General features: G+C 41.0%; 1 protein-coding gene across 1 annotated transcript in view; it reads right to left on the reverse strand.

Annotated features, from left to right (window-relative positions):
* Positions 1 to 3,312: 3,312 nt before the first annotated feature.
* Positions 3,313 to 21,880, reverse strand: part of LOC148036014 (Guanylate-binding family protein) — a 76,442-nt gene continuing 57,874 nt past the window's right edge. Inside the window, exon 15 of the mRNA XM_087678017.1 lies at positions 3,313 to 4,614. Coding sequence (XP_087534143.1) covers positions 3,577 to 4,614 — 1,038 coding nt within the window. The 3' untranslated portion in view covers positions 3,313 to 3,576. The remainder of the gene's footprint in view (positions 4,615 to 21,880) is intronic.

Consider the following 21,880-nt stretch of genomic DNA (forward strand, 5'->3'; position numbering starts at 1 on the left):
ATTTAGTAGTAGTCCACATAGGAAGGTATTCACTATGACCGATTATCAATTGACAATCAATTAGAATAAGCATGGTAAGTTCCTTAAGAGTGGAGGGTTGTACTTGAGTATTGTGTTTACTAATTAAATGTTTGGTCTACGGTATACACAACCTATTGTAAAAGTGAAGGTAAGTAACAATATTGCAAGACATTACAATGGATTAAAAAAGGGTGACCTCTACTACTAGAAACCTTGGATAGCCACTTCTTAGAATTTTGCTTTGATAAGGAGTGTGACCATCTATATAGAAGGAAAGGCCATATCCAAGAAATTCATCAAGTGGTCTCACTTGTATGAGAAGAGATCTATCCACATAGAGAGAGAGAGAGAGAGAGAGAGAGTAAGGAATCTTATTCTATATTCATGACAATTCAATGCTTATGGTCAAGTAGTTACTAGCACCTGTAAAATTTCCCACACTTACTTGCTACTCTTTCAACTAAAGGAGGTTTACATTTAATCATTCTACTTGTGACACTTTGCAATCTTTGCACTTCCTTTTCGGTTTGCATTCATTTGAGGTGTCCGAACAATGTAAATGCATAGATGGATAACAAACTAGCACGATCGCAATAAGTAGAGGTGCAAAAGAGAGCCTTAACATGTGACAATGAAGTAACAAAATTTGAGCATCTTACAACTCATGCAAATCGTAAAGAAAAAGCATGCTTCATCGGTGACTCCAAAGTGATATTATGGAGGGCATGATTCACCGTCATGATCTTCTACATACATCAATAATACGTACAAACTACACATAAGCTATAGAACAAATATATTGAATATATACTATAACAAGAGTATGTTATGTTGCAAATGTTTGCATTCTTACCAAAAAGCAAGCCTCAAATTAACAGTAAGCGTAAAGGTTTTCCTATATTTTGTAGAGAGCAAGACAAGTAAGGTAAAGGGGCGAATAGATTGTCATCTAACAATCCTCCATTATAGCTTTTTTTTCCAAGTGAGTTGCATAAATGTTTTTTAATGGTCAAACTATTTATATTATATAAAGCTCAAAGAAAAAATATTTTGATATTTTTATGAAGTAGCCTTAGTTACGAATGAAAGGTTCATAAAAGATAGATAGTGAGGGGCCAATAGAGTGACACTCGAGGATGCATTACTTTAGAGTTTTACAAAATCTAAAATATAAAAAAATTTACATGGCTCAATTGTTTGACTTAAGCTCATTTGTAATTTTAAAAAATTCATATTATATTGTTAAGTGGCTAAAAAAGCCACATCTTTCTTGTAAAATTGTCACTCAATTGGGGTTGGGTGTGTTTTCCTTTTGGAGGCCGCTACTTTATTGGACCCTTTACCCTAGCTCTCTACAAAATTTTGTAAGGGTAAAGGTTCACCAATATTTTGTAAAGAGCTACACAACTAGCTTATCAAACCCAAGGTTAATACAAGCAAATAGTCACAACTAGTATTTATTACGGATCTCGCAACTGGCAGAGATTAAACCCGACCCATATGAAACCTTAGCAACAAATATAACGATTAGGTACTCTTAAATCACACTAGTCTATTATGCTCCAAAGATGATTGGCACAAATCAAGTAACGCTGTCATGACCAATAGTAAGGGTATGTCAAGCAAGGTACATGTATATCACATTGACAAAAGTTGTGTGAGACCAACATTATATAGCAAGGCAAAAGTGTGTCAAGCTAGACTTCGGACGATTAATCGTACACGATTCATGGATAACTTCTTCTTTCAAGACTTGTTAGGAACCAAAGTTGTATTTATATAGAAGAGCATCATGCACCTCAAAGTTCCAACCATTGCTGCTTGGTGATCTAGGAATCATGATATGGAGAATTCTGCTAAAGATGTTTTAGACTCTGCATGTGTTTGCAATCCACAAAAATATCATGTGACAAATGACTGGGTTTTCCTCGGCTAAAGGACATGGGTAAGGGGAGCATGTCAATGTGAGGGTGGTGATACACTTTAATGGAACTGAATTCATTTGTTATTATGATTGGCCCGCAACCTACCAGGTCCATGGGCAAACGTTGCAATCTCCAGAGTGCTGCAACAACTGTCAGCCTCTTTTCTTTGACAACCACAAGGCCACATACCTCATGAGTACAAGCAGGTGGTATACTTAGGCTAGTGCCAAGGCATTACGGCTTTCCCAAATACTCCATCAGCTTTCCGGTTCAAGGGGTAAGGTACATGGCTTGAAGGGCAGATCCCTTATCTACATGCATAAACTCAATAAAATCAGCATGGACTATACTCACTTCTGAGAAGTTTCTTTGAAAGACCGATGAGACAAGGCTTCGCACTCACAGCAACTCGTAACATTCAAAGCTCGCTTCGGTGTTAGTACTCCGACTCGCTTGTAAGCCTTCTAGAGAGGGTGCTAATGCCTCGTCTACTACAAGCTGGGTATGCTTCTATTTGCAATCTCACAGTTCCCTTAACCTTCGTCAAGCTTTCCTTCTCATCATGAATCTTTATTCACACGAGATAGAGCTGAAACTTGCACTTCGTCTGTTTGAATATGAGCTCTTTCAAGTGAATCACCTTTCATAGTAGAACCGACATGACCCCGCTTTGATCTACAAAGCATGACTTGTTCCATGACCAGCTTATATTGTCTATCGATGAACTACAGCACTTCACATTTCTCATTTTGGCATCTTTTGCAGGTCAAAAATGGCACTGGTAGCTGTTATATATCATACATAAATTGTCCGAGGCGTCTAACATGTTCTCCTAACTTCTATGCTAAAGCAGTACTCTCTACTTGGTCTGTTAATAAATAAATAAAACACGGCGACGAGTCCTGATTTGCAAGTGCCCAATTCAGGCATTGATTTGAAACAACAGCCACCATCCACTAGAGGATTCAGATCTACTTGTCCAGAATACAAATCTTTTGAATATCAGAGCTAGGAAACACAAACTGCTAATCAGTAACTCAGGACTACCTTAGAATCAACCTTAAAACTTTTTCAATCGCTTGGCTCAGGGATTACAATGGTTCAGTAAACTCTAGATCTCGAACTGCCCACCAATGCTATTCATCCTCTTTTTTTTCCTTCCAGTAACCACGGAATCGTTGTATTATAATAGCTCAAAAATCATTTGGACTATTTATTAAAGATTCACTTTCAGAACATTAACTGAGTAGCACAAACCTTGTACGAAGTTACCTGGTGAACCAAAGTGTTTCCTGCATAAGATTTTCATGCTACAGGTGCACTGATTGGAAATCTATGCACACAAAAATGATAGCAAGATGTTAGAATGGAGTAAAAAGAACCAAAGAGAACTGTTGCCAAATTTCAGTCTATAAATTGCATCACTGCTAACCATGTATCATTACAAGAAAAGGGGTCTGTCTAGAAGATCCCAGACATGCTAAGCTTTATCTAGAATCCTTAATCCGAGGTCAATGGAGTCCAATGGTACCATTGCTATGCTAAGAACAAATGTATAAACTCCAGAGGATTCTTACAAGAATACAGTAAGCATCCTTGATGATAAGGAGGCTGTATCCTGTACCTCAAGCTACCTTTTCAGTACAAGTTTTTCATAGAGGCCTACAATGTCCCTTTTTGTTGGGTTTCGGAGTTGCAGCAATTCCTCTGCAAAGCCTGCTGCTGTCAGTTCTTGCTTCAGCTTTGCAATAGTGAACTTCAGGTAGTCCTGTGAATCATTCAAATTTATTGAGATATTACCGTCCTGCCTCGCTGAGTTGTCTTCAGCCACTGGCCGACCATTTTCTGCATTTACATGTGACCACCTCTGTCCATTGTCTGTATCCAAATCCATATCCTGTAATTCACCATCCATTCGCGATCTTTTATTCCGTGATGAACCTGCACCACCAGCTGAGTCAGCCATCAAAGCTCTCAGCTTCGTTTCTAGTGCTGTCTCATTCAGCCGAACTGTGGTCAATTCTTGCTGCAGAGAATCAAGTTTTCCTTGAGTGCTCTGTAACTGTAAAGACAAGGCTTCAGCCCGTGCACTCGCTTCATTGCGAGCTTGCCTCTCTGTTGCTAATAGACTTTCTAGAACTTGTACGGTGTTTGTCCTTTGTTCATGTGCAGACTGCAAAAGTTCCTCCATCTCTCTCTCTCTCTCTTCTAGCCTCCTTTCTGCTACTGCAGCCTTCGATACAGCTTCCTCCTCTAAGCATTTATACTTGTCTATTTCAGTCGACATAGCCTCCTTCTCCCTGACCAAGTCTTCAATGTTCCTCTTCAGTCTTTCTATAGATGTCAGCCTTTCTACAGCCAGTCTGTCAACCTCCAACTTTTCTCTCTCTGCTAAAGAAGCAGTTTCTCGGGCCCTCTCAGCCAAACTAGTCAAGCGCTTAGCCTCTTTTTCAGCCATTCTACACTTTTCTTCAGCCTCCTCAAGTCTTTTAAGTTCCATATCCATCATCTCATCATGATGAAGTTTCTCTTGCTTGATTATCTCCAACTCCTTTTCTGCAGAATTCAAAGAAGCTTTGGCAGAGTCAGCAACTGTTTTAGCATGTTTCAACTCTTCCCTCAACACCACCAACTCCTCCTGCTGCATTTTCAGCTCTCCTTCTTGATCCTGCACAAAAGTGGTTTAAGTTGAGCAAGAATAAATCTCCCTCCCTCCCCTTTTAAGCCCATAGTTCCTTCAATTAATTACATCTAGAGAACTTAGGTTGTACTTCGAAGATGAGGACATTCCAGAAAACATCAGAAACAGTGTGTAAAGTTAAAAATATATCTAGCTGTCAATTATACATCATATACACATTTTGCTTCTATTCTCTTTTATCTATACAATGGCTTCTTGATATGCATGACTTTCTTTACATTATGCCTTCATGATAGGCTATAGCTAAAATGGATCCAATGGGCAATTTACATTTTGCCTTTCTTCATATGCATGACTTTCTGTGCTTTGCACTTCCATTTGACTCTAAGAACCTACATGCAAATTTTTTGTTGAGAATTTATGCCTTTCCTAAAATGTTATGAGCCAACACCGGCACCCCCCCCCCCCAAAACAGCCCTCCAAACACGACAACAAAAAAAAAGGGAAGTGACCGTTCAGCTAACAAACAAAAGCCAAAGGTACAGTTAAGAAAACAGCAGAGTCAGACGAGACAGGAAACAGAGACTTGGAGGTGGGACAGGCCATGACTTGTCAATACTGGTGACTATGCAGCATATAGTCACATGCAACAGAAACGGAAGCTGCCAGCCCTTCCACGAGGGCAACGGCTCAATACTAGAAAATGGTCAACTTCTATAATACTTTATTTTATTTGTCATATGATGATCCCTGGACAAGAAGGGGGAGTGGGGAGGAAAAACTCAAAATGAAACTGAGACATGCACCAACAGAAACATTATTTTCAGCCCATTTTCTCATCAGAACAGACCTTCTCAGAGAAATGTTTTTGTGATAGGAAACATAGTTTCCTGGCCAATTCCAAAACCTCTCCTTATCCATTTCTGAGACCCAAACCCTAGGAAATGCTGTTTTCCCATTTCTAGCCTCTGAAATGGCTATTTCTTGTGGCTATGCTATACAATCACATGGAATATGCATGGGGACAAGGAACAAGAAGAGGAATATGGACAGGAGATCAAAAAATGGTCATTCATTGTAACTATGGAAGATAGTCTAGTATCCATCCAAGAACTAGCCAAAAAGGAAAGATTGAAGCCTGATAATGAAGAAGCCACAAGTGGAGACTATAGTGATAATGTCTATTCTTGGAGCAGCCACATCTATGGCAACACTTATAGATACATGCAACCCGCTTCTTGCCACAACCCACAACCACCCCCAAACCATGAAAGTTGTCACGGGACATGAAATTTTGAGATGCTTTAATCTTCTTGACAACATTTGATTAAGTTATTAATCAAAATGTGCAAGGTAGTTTAACACATGTTGCACATAGCAGCTATTTCAAGGTAATAGGCCTAGGACCCCGAGATATCACTTGGTGCCAAAGATAAAAGTTGTAATACGTTATGCCAAATAGGTATTAGGGCCTAGACCAATTTATTGGCCACTAATGTCCAAGCTGACACTAGAGACTAGGCATTAATTAATTAATTAATGCCAATTTAGGGCCAAGGATATTTCCAAGACAAATTGGCCCAACCAATTTAATAATTGACTGGTGGATTTTTTTTTTGAACACTCGAAAAATTATTAAATTAATTTTCAAAATTAATAGTCTGAAAATTAATGTACTAAGCTAGATAGTGCTGGAAAATGGGATTAAAAGGTTGCCACTTAGCAAAACTTGCTCATGCAAGTAGGAAAAACGTTTTTAAGGGGCTGGTGGAAATCTATTCCAACCATTATGAGAGAGAAGAAGGCTATTAGAGAGCAAGGAGAGGCTGTTGATGTAATTTGCAACTATAGGGGTTAGTCCTACAACATGTGACAGCAGTTTAGAGCCCTCCAAGAGTAGGTGACAACAGCCCAAGGTCCTTCTAGTATAGGTGACAACATACAAGAGGGGGCAGTAATCTTCCTACATATGAGGTAAGGAATCCACCGATTTCATATATATGCAAGGTCTGGGTAGAAAGGAATCCTAGCGGAAATACATATGAAAAGATCGTGAATAGGTGGTGGTTCTACACTGTATGTGACAGCTTCGATGGTTGTTTGAACAAGGCAACAATAGGTTTTTCAGCATTTCTCACAATGAAACTCTGAAATTTCTCTCTCTACAACATTCTCTCTCATTCCCCTCCATCTCTTAAGTTATCTCAGCATTTTCCAACAATTTGAGCCATCACACGATAAGATTTCAATCAATCTCTGTTATAAACCTTAATTTACAGCAAAAATTAGAGTTTCACAATCACCTTGGGATACATGCTCAAAATTGAGGGCCTAGGAATTAAATTGCAACAGGTGAAATTGAGAAATTTCAAGGAGATTCAAGAGACCAACCAACCAATATCACATGAGGAGCTGAATTTGTCTTTCAAGGAGCAAGGTGAAGACCAATCCCCAAGCAAAACAATGGGCAAATTGATTTTGAGGCTTGTTGGTCTATTTTGACAGCAAGAGGCACTTGGATTAGTGGAGGAGATCATAGGGTGCCAGTTTTGGGAGTATTTCTTTATCTTATATTTCCACTTGGAAGACTCTTTATTGTACTGCTTCCATTTGCAATATAAGATAAAGAAATACCACAAGGGGTGCCAGTTTTGGGACTAAGAAGGTGTCCAATGTCTAAGGTTTAAGTGTAAACTGTGCATTTTTAATTTATGTGACTTTTATGCTTGCTCTAATTAGTGCTTAATGAGGTTATTTACCACCCTATCCAAGGAAAAAGATTGTTTTCATGGCTCCATCACCGAGATACCATCAATTCCCTTGACTTGGTGGACCCAAGGCACCCGATTGAAGATCAAAAGCTTTACTCTAGTACTCAAATCGTATTAAGTTGAGCATTACAACAAAAATATCTTCATATAGTGAGATGGGATCAAGGATGATGTGTCTCAATTTGAAAAAAATATTAGAAAAAATCCAATGTTTGATCTTGGACAAGGCACGCAACATGGACAACAAGCTGATAATGTTGGTTTAGACCAAAATGTAGATGCTTCCAAGCCTTTAGAAGTTGATGATCAACAAAAGGAAAAGGAATTTGATGACCAACTTAAAGACCAGCTGAGGACAACAACTGAAACGTTTGTGCAGTTGGCAAATCATCCTTAGTTCATGCACTTTTTGAACCCCTTAAAAAAGGGCAATAAAGGCAAGAAGAGAATGGTCTTTAAGAGCTTCGGGACAGCAAGATGCACCAAAGAAAGAGCCAATACGACAGCATGATATTCAAAATGTGGATAGTGAGCATAAGCAAATGGTGCCAATAGGGCAATTATACATATGCAAGGCCAACTTAGAAGTGCCAATCTAATGTTTTTTTGGACAGCAAGACATGCATCCAATTATGGGGAAGCCAATTGTTGAGCTAAACACGCTTTACATCTGATTAGCAATTTTTAAACGGTCCCAAAACACGCTTAATTAATGAAAAACACAAATTTTGTGCGCGGTTCGAGAGAGTTTCAGCACTCCCCCAAAACCCTAATTTTTTGGGACACCCTTCAACACCTATATATAGGGGGAGTTCCCATCATTCATCTCATCCTTTTGTGCAAGTTTCTCACTCTATCATGCAAATTTCAACCATCAGCCACCTACCATCTACTATCCAACCATCACCGACTGCACCCCTATCCAACCCTAGGCGGCCTATTTTCAACCATCACCTTGCTATTTGGAGGTCTCCCTCTCATGTGTCATCATAGCACCTGGTCAGCCTGTGTTTTCAACATCTAGTGCCAAGCGACAAGCTGCTGCCATCTCTCCTACTAGGCGACTGTTGTGCAATACCAACGTTTTTGCTGTCTAGCAAGATGTCTACATTAGCAAACACCTCTCCTATTGTCGCCTCAGTTCCGTAACATTAGTGTGATTAGAGCTTGGTGTTTTCCGCACTCGGACACTCCAACTAGTGATCACAACACTTGGGATCCGTCTTCCATTGACCTCACTCTCCAACACTGCATTGCTCACCCCTTACGCATTCTGTACACTCTTATATTCATTTACAGCATTCATTTACTTTAAAGTTTCTTCTCTTTGAATTTGAGTTTTAAGTTTTTGCATTTTGTGTTTTACATTTTGCATTTAGGATTTCAATTTTGCTTGTCTCTATCTAAGTCTTTGTGTTTCAACCTTGGTCATACATGCTGTGTTTTCTCAGTGCAAACCCTAGTATATCTTCACATGATATCAGAGTCGATGCTCTTTTAAAGAGTATCCTACGGTGATTGTGGAGGCTATTCTTTGTGCAAGACTCACACACGACTCGATTTAGACTCATAATGTCTCAAGCACCTTCTTCTTTGGATCCTATGACGCCCTATCAAGCTTCTCCATCATTGGAGGCTCTAAGAAGCCATTACACTCCTCCAATAAGTGTTGCTACTCTGTCTGGACCAATTGGTGAGACTTGCTATCTCTCTGATCTTGGAGGGATTATGACATTCGACATGTCTAGTGATCCATCTCCTTTATCTCTACCAAGCCTTGTGTCAGATTCGTATAACCCTTTTCAATCATGTGAGCCAAAACCCTTTCTTGTAGCATCTGTTTCATTTGAGCAAGTAAATCATACTTCTCAACTCCCTTCCATCCCACTACTAACTTCTCCACATTCTAATCTACTCACATCTTCATTCCAAAATCTGGGATAACATTCCACTTCTACTCCAAGCACACTAGGGGTTGGATCTTCCATCTCCACCCCTAACACTTTCTCTTTCTCCATCTACCTACCCTCCATTCACTCCACCTCTTAGTGCATTGTTAGGGGGAATACCACACTTTAACATTGTATCTTCCACCTACCCCCACTTTACCACATCCTTCCACTCTAGGACGACTGTGATGGAAATCCCCCTCACTACCCCCAGACACTCACAACTCCCCACGCGACCTTTCAGACGCAAGGATATTCATCCTCTATTGATGAACTGCCGTCACACATTCCTTGGGTCACTCCTACGCATAGTTACCTTCGTACGTCATTCGGTATTGATCATACCACACAATTCGTACCATAAAGTTTTATACCAAAAAGGACCCTCTTTGGCCACCACACCTTCTCGCATCTCCCTACATTCCACATGTACATGTGTCCTGCGTGGCACTTTTGGGGAGGTGGGAAGCCTTGAATACCTGGTCTCACCCCCTTTTCCAACTTTGGAGTCCTCTCCCAACCCTCCTTAGATTCCATCCAGCTCGCATCCCTCTTTGACTGTTTGACCCTTCTCTCATCTACAAAAGGTGCTCTTCTCCATGCGTCCACACCAATTCAGCAAGCTAGTCTCATCTATCTCTCTTGGATCTTGAATTGATTTGTGATTTGAAAAGCTCTAGCATCTCACTCTCTCCTCTTTCCCACACCCTATCAAGGCTTAAGGTTGAAGCCTCTCCCACCCCCTCTCTCTCACTCTTGCTCTTTCAACTTTACCCGAACTCTCTCCCTCTCTTTCAACTTTCAAGTTTCAAGTTTCAAGAGTCAATACTCAAGCATCTCACTCTCCCTCTCTCTCTTTTTTTTTTCGTAAAAGGTCCCTCTCTCTCTCTCTCTCTCTCTCTCTCTCTCTCTCTCTCTCCGTCTGTTATTGGCACCAGGACTCCTGAGAAGTATAAGGCCTTCGATTTGCATGCAATCCATTTGGAGAGGGACACAAAGAAGCCCAACTCCCACCATTGGACATGTAAGTATTACAGGAAGCGCTATACAAGAGGTGCAACCCGGCTTCTCGAACATCTTTGCAAGATGGGAAGGTAAGTTGCTCCATGCAAGGAGATCCCTCAAAACATCGCGGATGAGATTCTTGCCAAGATGAGAGAGGAATCCACCAAAGGAGGAAGTGGTTTATTGGCACCAACTCCTATGCCTACTAATGAGCAAACATCAAATGTGGATGTATCTTCAACTGATGCAAGAGAGGCCTCTACCATTGGTGGTGGGAGCTCCACATCTGCATCCCGCTCCAGTAAAAGACAAAGGGTGGAGACTCATGTGGTACCGCAGAGACAATGCTCTCTCTCTCTCTCAAGCTCTCGGTCATGTGCGTGGATCAGTTATCTTTCTTACAGAAATACAGCGACTTGTGCACATTGAAATTGCATGTACGGTAATTGAGTGCAATCTTGCATTTGATATCCTAAAGCAAGAGCATGGAAGAAGATGATAAAAGCCATTGCCAATGTGGATCCATGCAAAGGATGGACCGGTGTCACATACAATGACATGAGGACGAAAAAGATTAATGAAGAGAAGGAGAGGATTGATAGAGCCTTCAATCCTATTCGTGCAACATGGATAAAATATGGTTGCTCCATTCTCACTCAGATGAAGTGATTGTAAGAAGCGGAGTATCATCAACATACTCGTCTCATATCCACTCAACACTTACTTTTTGCGAGCCGTAGATACCAACAAGAGAGGGAGAAAAACGATAGGTGCATTCATCTACCGCCACATTCAGCAAGCTATCATTGAGGTATACATGGCCTTTTAAATTTGTTTCACTTTCTTTCATTATGATTTATGTATAACTATCTATCTTCCTATTCTCTCTAATATCTATCTCAATTCTCTCTTTTTCCCTAGGCTCCAACCCCCATCTCTCTTCATTCTTGAATATTGAAAGTTAAAAATTGAAAGGCTCAACTCTCTCATTCTCTCTCTAACCTCCAAGTATTGTTACTTGTAATTTGTAAATTGTGGTTGTAGGTGGACCCCTCGAATGTGGTGCAAGTTGTTACCAACAATGCATTGGAGGCACGTGCTTGTACAGTGATCACACAGACACAAAGTGCACATGTTTTAGCATACAGAAGATCGGCAGGGATGCATAAGCCCATCCATGGTTTTGTTGCATTGGTACATCCAGCCTACAAGTCGCCAGTGGTCATGGATGATAAAGAGCTCCGTTTGGAGCACCTTGCTTATTTGACTTGTGTGGTTCCACTGATGACCACAATGCAGTACTAGAGGAGCTATGATGCTATGCATATCAGAGGGCATGTGGCTTTCGCTTCTTCCACTTGTTGGAGGAGAAAGTTACTTGTGAAGCCTTTGTTTTGGTGGCAAAACTTTGGATACACATTGGAGACCCTTCAACCCTTAGCCATGAGGTTCCTCGCCCAAGATTGCTCTTCCGGTACATGTGAGAGAAACTGGAGTGCCTATTCTCTCATTCACATGAGGATTCGCAATTGGCTTAGCACACAACAACTAGAGCAATTAATCTATTGCCACACTAACTTACGCATGATGAGGGCCATGATGAGCATGGGTAGTCCAAAGCAAGTAAAGTTTAAACACTTAACCATAAAATTCAAAATTTGTTGTTTTAAACTTTAAAGTATATACTTTACAATTTAGACTTTAGCATTAACAATCTTATGTGCATTATGTAGATGAATGTTAATACATTCAAGTTGACGAGTGACACTCTTCCGAGCTTACATCAAGAGATGGACGAGAAAGAAGAGATGATTTTTGCAAAGCTCTATAGAGAGCTTATAGTAGCAAATACTCATGACACTCGCAGTCAACGTGCTTGTAAGTAAGGAGTTCGAGTAGATGGTAGTAGAGGCATGGTCATTCAACATGCTCCAACATGGAGGGGTGGTTCGAGTGGCTTGCAAACATATGTAAGGCGAGGCTCTAGTAGCTCACATCCCATGCCTCATGAAAACATCCCCCCCTTGCTTACACAACCGCCACCTAGGGAGCCATCGATTGATGATGGTAACCTCATCAGTGAGGATGACTATGAGTGTGTCTCATCATCCGATGCCGAGGAGTCATCTTCAAACTCTCTTGATGAGCACTCGGATGGTTTTGATGATGATGATCATCATCATCATCATCATCATCATAGTGATGTCTCATCATAGATACATAGGTACCTCTCTTTCATGTATTTACTATCATTGTATCCACATGCATGATGCCACTATGATGCATCATCCATGGTCCATCATCTATGTATATACTAGACTCTAGCCGTATCGCATGTTGTGTGCAACCCATGCGACTACGATGTCCACCCTCATGCATTCATCTTATTTTGCAATGAAATGGCTATTTTCACTTTGAATATGTTTTCTATAATTTAATGATTTATAGTACTAGTATAGTACCATACCTTATAAAATCATAAGGTACCATTTAGTATCATAATTTATCATACAATACCATACCATTACTTTCGTACCTGACAACTATGCTCCTACGCAAGGATTTCAATCCACTGCTCCCTGTGTCCCTATCCCTCCATGGGCTCCACATGCAGTTACCATGACCTTACCCAATCCGCCCTTGCCCACATTGGAATCTGCTATGCACACTTCACGTGTGCATAGTGGACACTCTGGGATTACTTCCCAAGTGTACTCCACTCCATCTCCCTATCCACCTACCCCCATTACACGCCTTCTCCATCTCTTAGCACTACCACTCCTATTGCAACGGCCAAGAATACCTTCATGGATAAGACACATTTTAACGCGTGAATTCCACTACTTGGTCAAACTTCATGTAACAAGTACTCGAATCTTAGGGACTTTGGGAACTCATCGTTTGTACCGAGCCTATGCCGTGAATCCTCGAGTAGCTCAACCTAATCGCATCCGTCAATGGAGAGCCCACAATGCCATAACGAATGTTGAATTAATGCAAGGGTTGCTTCTTGAATTCCACTCTCGATTACAACATTTTTCCCTTGCATCCAAGTGTTGGAGTCATCTCATTGACCACTATGGGACACGAGATTGCACTCATCATATCAATCTCAATTTTGAGCTTCAAGAGTTTTTCTTTAAGAAAGAGGATGATTTGAAAGTCAAGTTGGCCAAATATCTGTGGTTACTCACAAAGTTTGTTACTACTCGCTCCCCGAAGTCAAACAACAATCAGGTCACGTTCTTCTTGAACAAGTTGCCTGATAAATACTTCCATTTTATCCAATACATTATCTCACTACCTAAATAACCGACCTACGAGTTTGAGTATCAATTCTTGCATTACTCGAGGCTGCATAATCAAGTCTACGAGAAGTCCTCCACACACATCCATTTAGAGGGACAAGAGCATTGGTTGCCTCTTCTCCAAGAGGAAAAACCAATAATGCCAAGAACTCGCAAGATGCGAAGGCAAGCCAAAATAAATCTAACACCACTTTCTCTAACAGAAACAAAGAAACACGACCCCTTTGCAAGGTTTTGTATTTTAGTGTAGCACTAACATGTAGGCTAGCAGCAACCCTTTCTCAACTTGAGACAGGAGATGCACGTCGTTCCTTTCATGGTTCCATCCACTTGGAATTTTTCTCTTCTACCAGCATGGAGGCTTCCCCTCCCACAACGGACCATGATAGCATCTCTCTTGATGCTATCATAGCCGTGACTTCTATCCTTGCTCTTCTAATAGGGATGCTTCAGCATCTATCTCCACATGGTTCTCGGCACCACATGAAGGCTGACATCCTCAAACTCCTTTTCCTTCTTTGGCATCGACATCCAAGTTGAGAGGGGGATCCTACCCTTCTTGGTATTCTACAAGTTTCGACACTCGTCTTCAAGATCAATCTTCCCCCGTGTTGTACCTTCACCGATGCATTGCATGATTTCATTATCTTGTACTAGGGCGCTTGGGCAAGTGAACAATTTTCCCAAAAGGGACACTATCCAAGTAGCACTTGTTGCATGAGCATTCTTCAACATGTAGCATACTATGCATCCCATTCTGTAGACGACCACTAGACGGATCCTAAGTTGTTTCCATCAACAGATTACACCACCATCCTTCTTTACACAATACTTCTTCACCTCTCCCTCGTCATCGACATCCTCGAGTGGTTGGGTAAGCTTGCATTGTTTTGTGATGTGTTGAGTGTACCATCTCTACTCCCATCTTTTGGGTCACTATACTTAATCGACCGCCACCCCTAAAATTAACTTTCCAACCAAAAAAACAAAAACAAAAAAGTTCAATGTGGTTCCATATGCCTTTGTAGGGCTTAGTAGGCCACCGGACAGCTGACGAGCAACCTTTGTCCAATACCATGTCCTCTCTGGGGTAACTACTTGGACTTCCTAAGTCAGATAACCATTGCCTTTGTAGTCTTAGTAGGCTACTGGGCAGCTAACGTGCACCCTTTGTCCAATGCCCTAGCTGCTTTGGGGAGGGACGCCTTGGAATAAACATTGCGAGCCTTTTCTTTTAGGCTTAGTTTTGGGTCTAAGAGGGGGTATTGAGCTACAACACACTTTACACTTGATTAGCAATTTTTACCTAATCAGCTTGCATTTTCAGTATCTAGTGCCAAGCGACAAACAGCTGCCATCTCGCCCACCAGGCAACTCCTATACAACCTGCATTTTTGCTATCCAACAGTCTATCTATATCACCAAATACCTCTCCTGTTGTTGCCTTAATTCCCTGTCACTCTAGTGATCAACGTTTGGTGTTTCCACACTCCAACTAGTGGTCACTGCACTTGGGATCCGTCTTCGATACATGTCACTCTCTAACACTCCATTGCTCTATACTTGGGCATTCTCTACACTCTTATATTTGTTTAGAGCATCCATTCACTTCAAAGTTTCTTCTCTCTGTGTTTGCGTTTTAAGTTTTGTGTTTTATATTTTGTGTTTTATGTTTAAGGTTCAGGGTTTGATGTCTTTGTCTGAGCCTTTATGTTTCAATCTTGGTTGTATATGCTATGTTTCCTCAGTACAAACCCTGGCATAACTTCACCCCGGGTTACTTTGATGGTGGCATTGGTTTCCATAATATAGTGGATCAGGGACCACAAATGGGGATGTATGGCACTACTCCTTATAATATGTAGCAATCAATGCATGGTGTGCAAGGCCCAATGTATTTGGGTATGATTGGAAATATGTATAATTCCATGTATAACAATGTTGGCATGATACCGGGACACAATGTGACAAGTTTAGTGATGCATATATACAACCCACTATGTTCAAACTCATGGTATTAATGTTGGTCATACAAATGCTCCACTGTTGGTCATAAAGAAAATTGGAGCTAGTAATGCATGCAAGGTATGGCAAAATATATCTTGGTATGGCCGGTAGTATGCAAATTTCCATGCACGGTCACATTGCAATTGTCCAAAGCATACAAGCAAGAATGTTTCCTGATGCATTTGGTGCTCCTACCATGTCAATACACATGAGGGGCTAGTCAATTGAATGCAATGTTGCATATTAGTTAAGTTGGAATTGAAATACTTTAAAGGAATAAAGCATCGCAATGCTCAAGGGTAAGAAAGGCCTACAACATAGTGAACGTTTCAAGGCAAGTACAGTTAGAGATAAAGTTTCAATATGCTTCTTGGTGAAGCTTCAACATTGTTTCACCAATAGATGCAAAGTGAATGAAAGACGATGACTTGGTAGACCATCCTCAATTATTGCAACTTTACCAAGATACATTTCAATCAGAGCTAACTTTGGTTCTTAGGATTAGTCAAGTTTAGTAGAGCAATGGTCTAGAGCATTGCATGATGCTCAAGGGGAAGCTAGCACTTCCACTCCACTAGTTTTGGATAGCTCTCATGTATAGTGGATCCCGGATGTATTCAGCATGCATCCAAGGTATTGTGCTGATACTATATCTACCATGAGGTCACTACTCAATGTAGTAGTCACTGTGAAATGTATGCAAATGAGCATGAGTTTCACCTGGCCACTAAAACTATACTTTTGCATCAGTTCATGATTAGTTGTGCATGAGTTTTGGCCTCAATTTTCAGATCAAATTCTGATCAGTTTTAGCATTAATTGCTAATCAGTCTTTGCAATCAGTTTGTGATCTCTTTGGGTCACATTTGCAGCAATTTGTAATCACTTCTCAGATCAGTAAATGATCAGTTTATAATCAGATTATGCTCGTTTTTCAATGGTTTACGGCTGGTTCCATGGACAATAGCATGCTAGTAAATGCGACTTGCAATTTCATCCGTGGTTCATGCTGAGAATATGCTTTACTATGGTTCCGAAGTCAGAACAATTCAAAAACATGAATTATGGATGCATCCAATGGATTTCTAGCAACAGTTGTAGATTGATTTTCAGTTTTATGTCATATAAATGCTGGCTGGAAATTCTCAAAAACTGGCTCACCTGAAATCTAGGGGCCAAATATATAGCCGACCAACATTTAATGTTGGTAAAAATGCCAAAAATCCTCAAAAAAATCCCAAAAAGGGTGGACAATGTCTGGTAGATGAGGTAGATTGAAGAATGCAGTAACTGCCCGGAAAATGCACATAAAATCCCGACTCGATGAGAAAATGTACTAAAATGGAATAAACTCGGTGCTCTAGAATGAGCTACCTCCTCTGTCAAAACAAGTGATAGACAAGTGAAAGCTCCTAAAATCCTCGTTTGACTCAAATTGAGGCCCACATGCAAGAGATGACAAGGCATGACAAACATGATTGCTAACATTACCTTGCTCCTTGAAAGACAAATTCAGCCCCTCATGTAATATTAATTGATTGGCCTCTTGAATCTCCTTGATATTCCTCAATTTCAGCTACTGGAATTCAATTTCTAAGCCCTCAATTTTGAGCATGCATATGAGGTGGTTGTTAAACCCTAATTTTTATTGTAAATTAGGGTTTACAACAAAGATTGACTAAAATCTCCTTCTCTGATGGTTCAAATTGCTTGAAGATGCTAAGATAACTTGAGAGATGGTTGAGGGATGAGAGAGAATGATGTTGAGGGAGAAATTTTAGAGTTTCATCGTGAGAAATGCTGAGAAAGTTGTTGCTACCTTGTTCAGATAGCCATGGAAGCTGCCACCTACAACTTAGAACCACCAAAAAGATTGTTGACTCCTCTTGTATGCTGTCACCTACACTAAAAGGACCTTGGGCTACTATCACCTACTTGTGGAGGGCTTCAAACTGTTGTCACGTGCTGTGTCCCCAGTGTTTCCAAATCACATTAGTAGCCTCTTCTTGCTCTCTAATAGCCTCCTTTTCTCTCACAATGGTTGCAATAGATTTCTACGAGTCCCTAAAAACGTTTTTACCACTTGCATGGGCAAGTTTTGCCAAGTGGCAACCTTCTAATCCGATTTTTCAGCATTATCTAGCTCATTAAATTAATTAATCTAGTGCTCAAAAAAATAATTCCACAAGCTAATAATTAAAATGGCTAGGCCAATTTGTCTTGCAAGTATCCTTGTGCAATTATTAACCCTTATACTAGCATTAATTAATTAATCAATGCCTAGTCTCTAATGTCACTACTGACATTAGTGGCCAATGAATTGGTCTAGGCCCAAATCTAACATCGGGTACCACCTAGCACTTGACAGACATAACTTATTACAAATTTTGTCTTTGGCACCAACTAATATCTCAAGGTCGTAGGCTTGTTGCCATGAAATAACTTCCATTTGCAACACACATGCTAAACAACCTTGCACATCTTGATCAATAACTTAATCAAATGTTATCAGTAAGAATCATACTAGTTGTCCACGTTCGACGAACGGGTCAACTCATCTAATCCATCCTGTCTAGTACGACACATTCCATGGAAACTATCCCATTGTTTCAATGTGCTTATTTGTGACCATTTGGGTTCACTTTTGGAATAAATCGTAGGTGGTGTTCAAGCTTTCTTTCCACAACACACATGTACATAACCCCAATCTCTCTCTCTCTCTCTCTCTCTCTCTCTCTCTCTCTCTCTCTCTCTCTCAGCAATATACTCTCTCTGTCTTTCCCTCTCTAATTTCAAATTCAAATTTCAAGCTAAACTTTCAAGCTCTTTATTCTCAAACTCTCTCTCCTCAAGCTCTCTAACCCCACTCCCTTAAGCTCTCCTTCACCATATCTCCACCCTACCTTCAATTTCAAGCTCTCCATCGCCCATCCTCTCTATCCTCAAGCTCTTAATATGTAAACTCTTGATATAAAGTCTCTAAATGTTTAAAGTGTATTATTTTGGGTCCCAACATTAAGTATAGGCATTAAAATTATATGTACAATTTTTTTCATCGGGCGTAGGCCCAAGATTTATTAGTCTGATTAGTATCGTACTAGTATTGGACACCATGGGACGTGACAACCCCGAGAAAGATTAAAGAATCTCAAAATTCCTTGATTGCATTGTGCCAAAGGAAAAGCATACAACACTAGAATTTACATAACGCATCACAGTCACAACATTGGCCACAATTGCCCTAGCATACCATATGCCCCAAAACCTATTTGACTATTAATAGCCATTTCCCACTTGGAAATCACACATATCATCTTCTTGCCTTCTTCCTTGACAGGTGCACACTCCGACTCCATCATCTTCCTCCGTCTTTAGTGTTGTCGTCATCATCAGCCTGATTTAGTGCCCTCACTAACGTTGTAGACAACATGCAAGAATTGATCAATCCTCCTGTATTCAGCATTTGTTCCTTATTCAATACACGTTTCTTTTCTTCTTTTCTTGTAGATTGTCTCTCTCTTTCTTTGTGTTTGAGTCCAATCTTCCGTCGCGCACTCTTGCATGGAGTATTGTACCATTACCTATGAGCCACACAAAGTGGACTTCTCCTGGAGGAGACCACCCCAAACTGCCAAATGGCCTTGCCACATCAGCATTTTGCTGAGCACGCAACTTTATGCCTAGAGGCATCTGCTTTTCTTGTGCCCGCTACCCTTTTTGGTGCCCACTTTCTCTCCTGTTGGAGGCGACATGCTTTCTTAATCAAGCGACAACCTTCTGCTACAAACACAATATTTCCTGGTCACGTGACAACTCCCCTTAGCAAATGCAAATAGTGCTTGTGCGGGGGACAATGTATCTCCCCCAAACATACTCTCTACATCAACTTCCTTGTGATCGTATAGTCGTTTTCACCTATTTCAAGGCTGTCTATTGCCAAAATGCAGATTTCTTGTATCGAAGATGTCTTATTACCAATTCTTTCTTGACTCAAAGGATGAGGTCTCTGTTCCTTCCTTTAAGAGAGAGAGAGATTTTCGAGCTAGTTCATGCCTAAACCGGAGATCACCTAGCCCATTTATACAGGATCCTCTTCTCCTCATTCTCTCCATGTTTCACAAAAGGCCTATTTTATTGGCCTTCATATGCTTTTCATGGCACCCTCTATACAGGTGCCAATACTCCCTCCTTTGCCCAAAGAAGACCAGCTCGATGGTTCCAACAACTTGCCTTGGTCATGTAAGGTGGAGTGTATCCTTGATACCCTCGATCTTTGGGAGTTTGCTACCCACCCTATTCCCGGTCCAGTGGAGGACCCCACCGTTGGATCATCGATGGATTGTACGGCCTTATGGGATCGGCTCAACTCTAGAGTCTGACCTTTCCTCTTTATCAGCTTACAAGATTCTATCCTAGTGCATGTGTGTAGGTTGTGGAAAGCAATGGAAGTGTGAACAATGCTTACTTCTTTGTACCATCAAAAGACATTTGCCCACTGGATTACTCTGGAGAAGAAGTTACGAATGCTCATTGTTAATGACTCTCCTTCCATGAAGGATCGCATCAAACACCAGTCTTCTTACATCAAGGACCCATGAGAAGTCTCTATGGGAGGAGCTTACCCCACTTGTTTTGGAGCATCACGAGCACGCTAAAGAGGTAGCCAATGGATCCACCTCCTCCAAATCTTTTGTTGCAAGTTCAAGAGGAAAACGAAGAAAAAGAAGTCAATGGCTAAAAGACTGGAGAGTTCTTCGTGTTTTGACTCCGACTTGGAGAAGCCTAAATGCCCATATTGTGGGAGGAGACACATCTAGAGGAGAAATGTTGGAAGAAGTACCCTCGCCTTCATCTAGGAGCGAAGGACGGAGCTAAAATATTCAAGCCTTCTACCTCTACTCTAGCAGTTACCCATGAGTCAATGTTCCCTCATATTGCTGACTTGGAGGAGCCTTCTTCAGTGGTTGCCTCATCTTCTGAGAGGCCTTGGCTGGTTGATAGTGGAGCTTCTAGTCTTATGACTCCACGAGGTGATTCGTCGCAAGATCTATGCCCTTCTTCTGAGGGTTCAGTCACTGTTGATGACATTGTTTCAATGCCTATTGTGGTGTTGGCACTTTGCCATAATTTCTCGACCACACGTTGAGGTCCCTTTTGATGAAGTTCGTCGATGAAGACTGTTGATGAAGGAGCTTCTCACGATCCTAGGAAATCCCCTTTGAAACACTAGGGGCTAGGGAATCTACAGCCGCATCACCGAGATTGTCCCCCTCTGAAAGGGATGGGGGGTTTGAGGGAACCGCCGGAGTAGAGGGTGAGGAATGGAACGGAATATGTGGAAAAGATGGTACGCAAGCGAGAACAGGTGTAGCAATAGACAATTGCCTTAAAGAACCTTGCATAAGAGAAGGGAAATGGAGCCTATAAAGCCCGTTCTCTTGTTAACATGTTGCGATAACAGCCCTTGTAGAAGAATGCTCAATACAAACGGCCTACTCGGTGAAGATAACTCCGGTATCAAGCCTAGAAAGGCCATAAACTGAGAGGAGTGGAAACCCAAGTTTGGAACATAAAGCGCTTGTTAAGCATCATGAAGATCACAATAAAATGCCTAAATACCCTTGCAATATCGAACATAGCCCAAACTCACACATAAACTAACTAGACTACTAACACCCTCTCTCAGATCATGGGTGATCTGATGCAACACAATGATACAATGACAATGATAATAGCTCATCATAGTTCATACAATAAAGACCACCAAAATAGAACCATGTATACCAAGCAGTGGGTGGTCAAGCCACTACCAAGGTGTCTCGGAGAGAAATTGATGTTGATGTCGATCGTACCAAAACCTAAAAAATAGAGAAGAATTGTAATTAGATTTCTGTGTCTCTCACCAATGTCTCGCAATGGCATACAAGACCATCCTATCAAAAATACCTCTGAAACATTGGCATTCCTCTTGCCACCCAAAGATCAGTTTCTCCTTCGGTCTTTCGCCACATCTTAGATCTGAGAGAGGATATTAGCAGTCATGTTTGTCATGCCTTGTCATCTCCTACCTATGAGCCTCAGTTTGAGTCATACGAGGACTTTAAGAGCTCTGACCTATCCATCACTTGTTTTGACGAAGAAGGTAGCTCATTCTAGAGCACTGTTTATTGTATTTCAGTAGTGCATTATCTCCTCCAACCGGGATTTTATGTGTATTTTAGAACTTCACCTGCCGGACATTGTCCACCCTTTC

Source organism: Lygodium microphyllum, chromosome 5 (genome assembly GCF_053477565.2).
Source record: "Lygodium microphyllum isolate KBCC chromosome 5, Lygodium_microphyllum_v1.1.10, whole genome shotgun sequence".
Classification (NCBI taxonomy): Eukaryota; Viridiplantae; Streptophyta; class Polypodiopsida; order Schizaeales; family Lygodiaceae; genus Lygodium; species Lygodium microphyllum.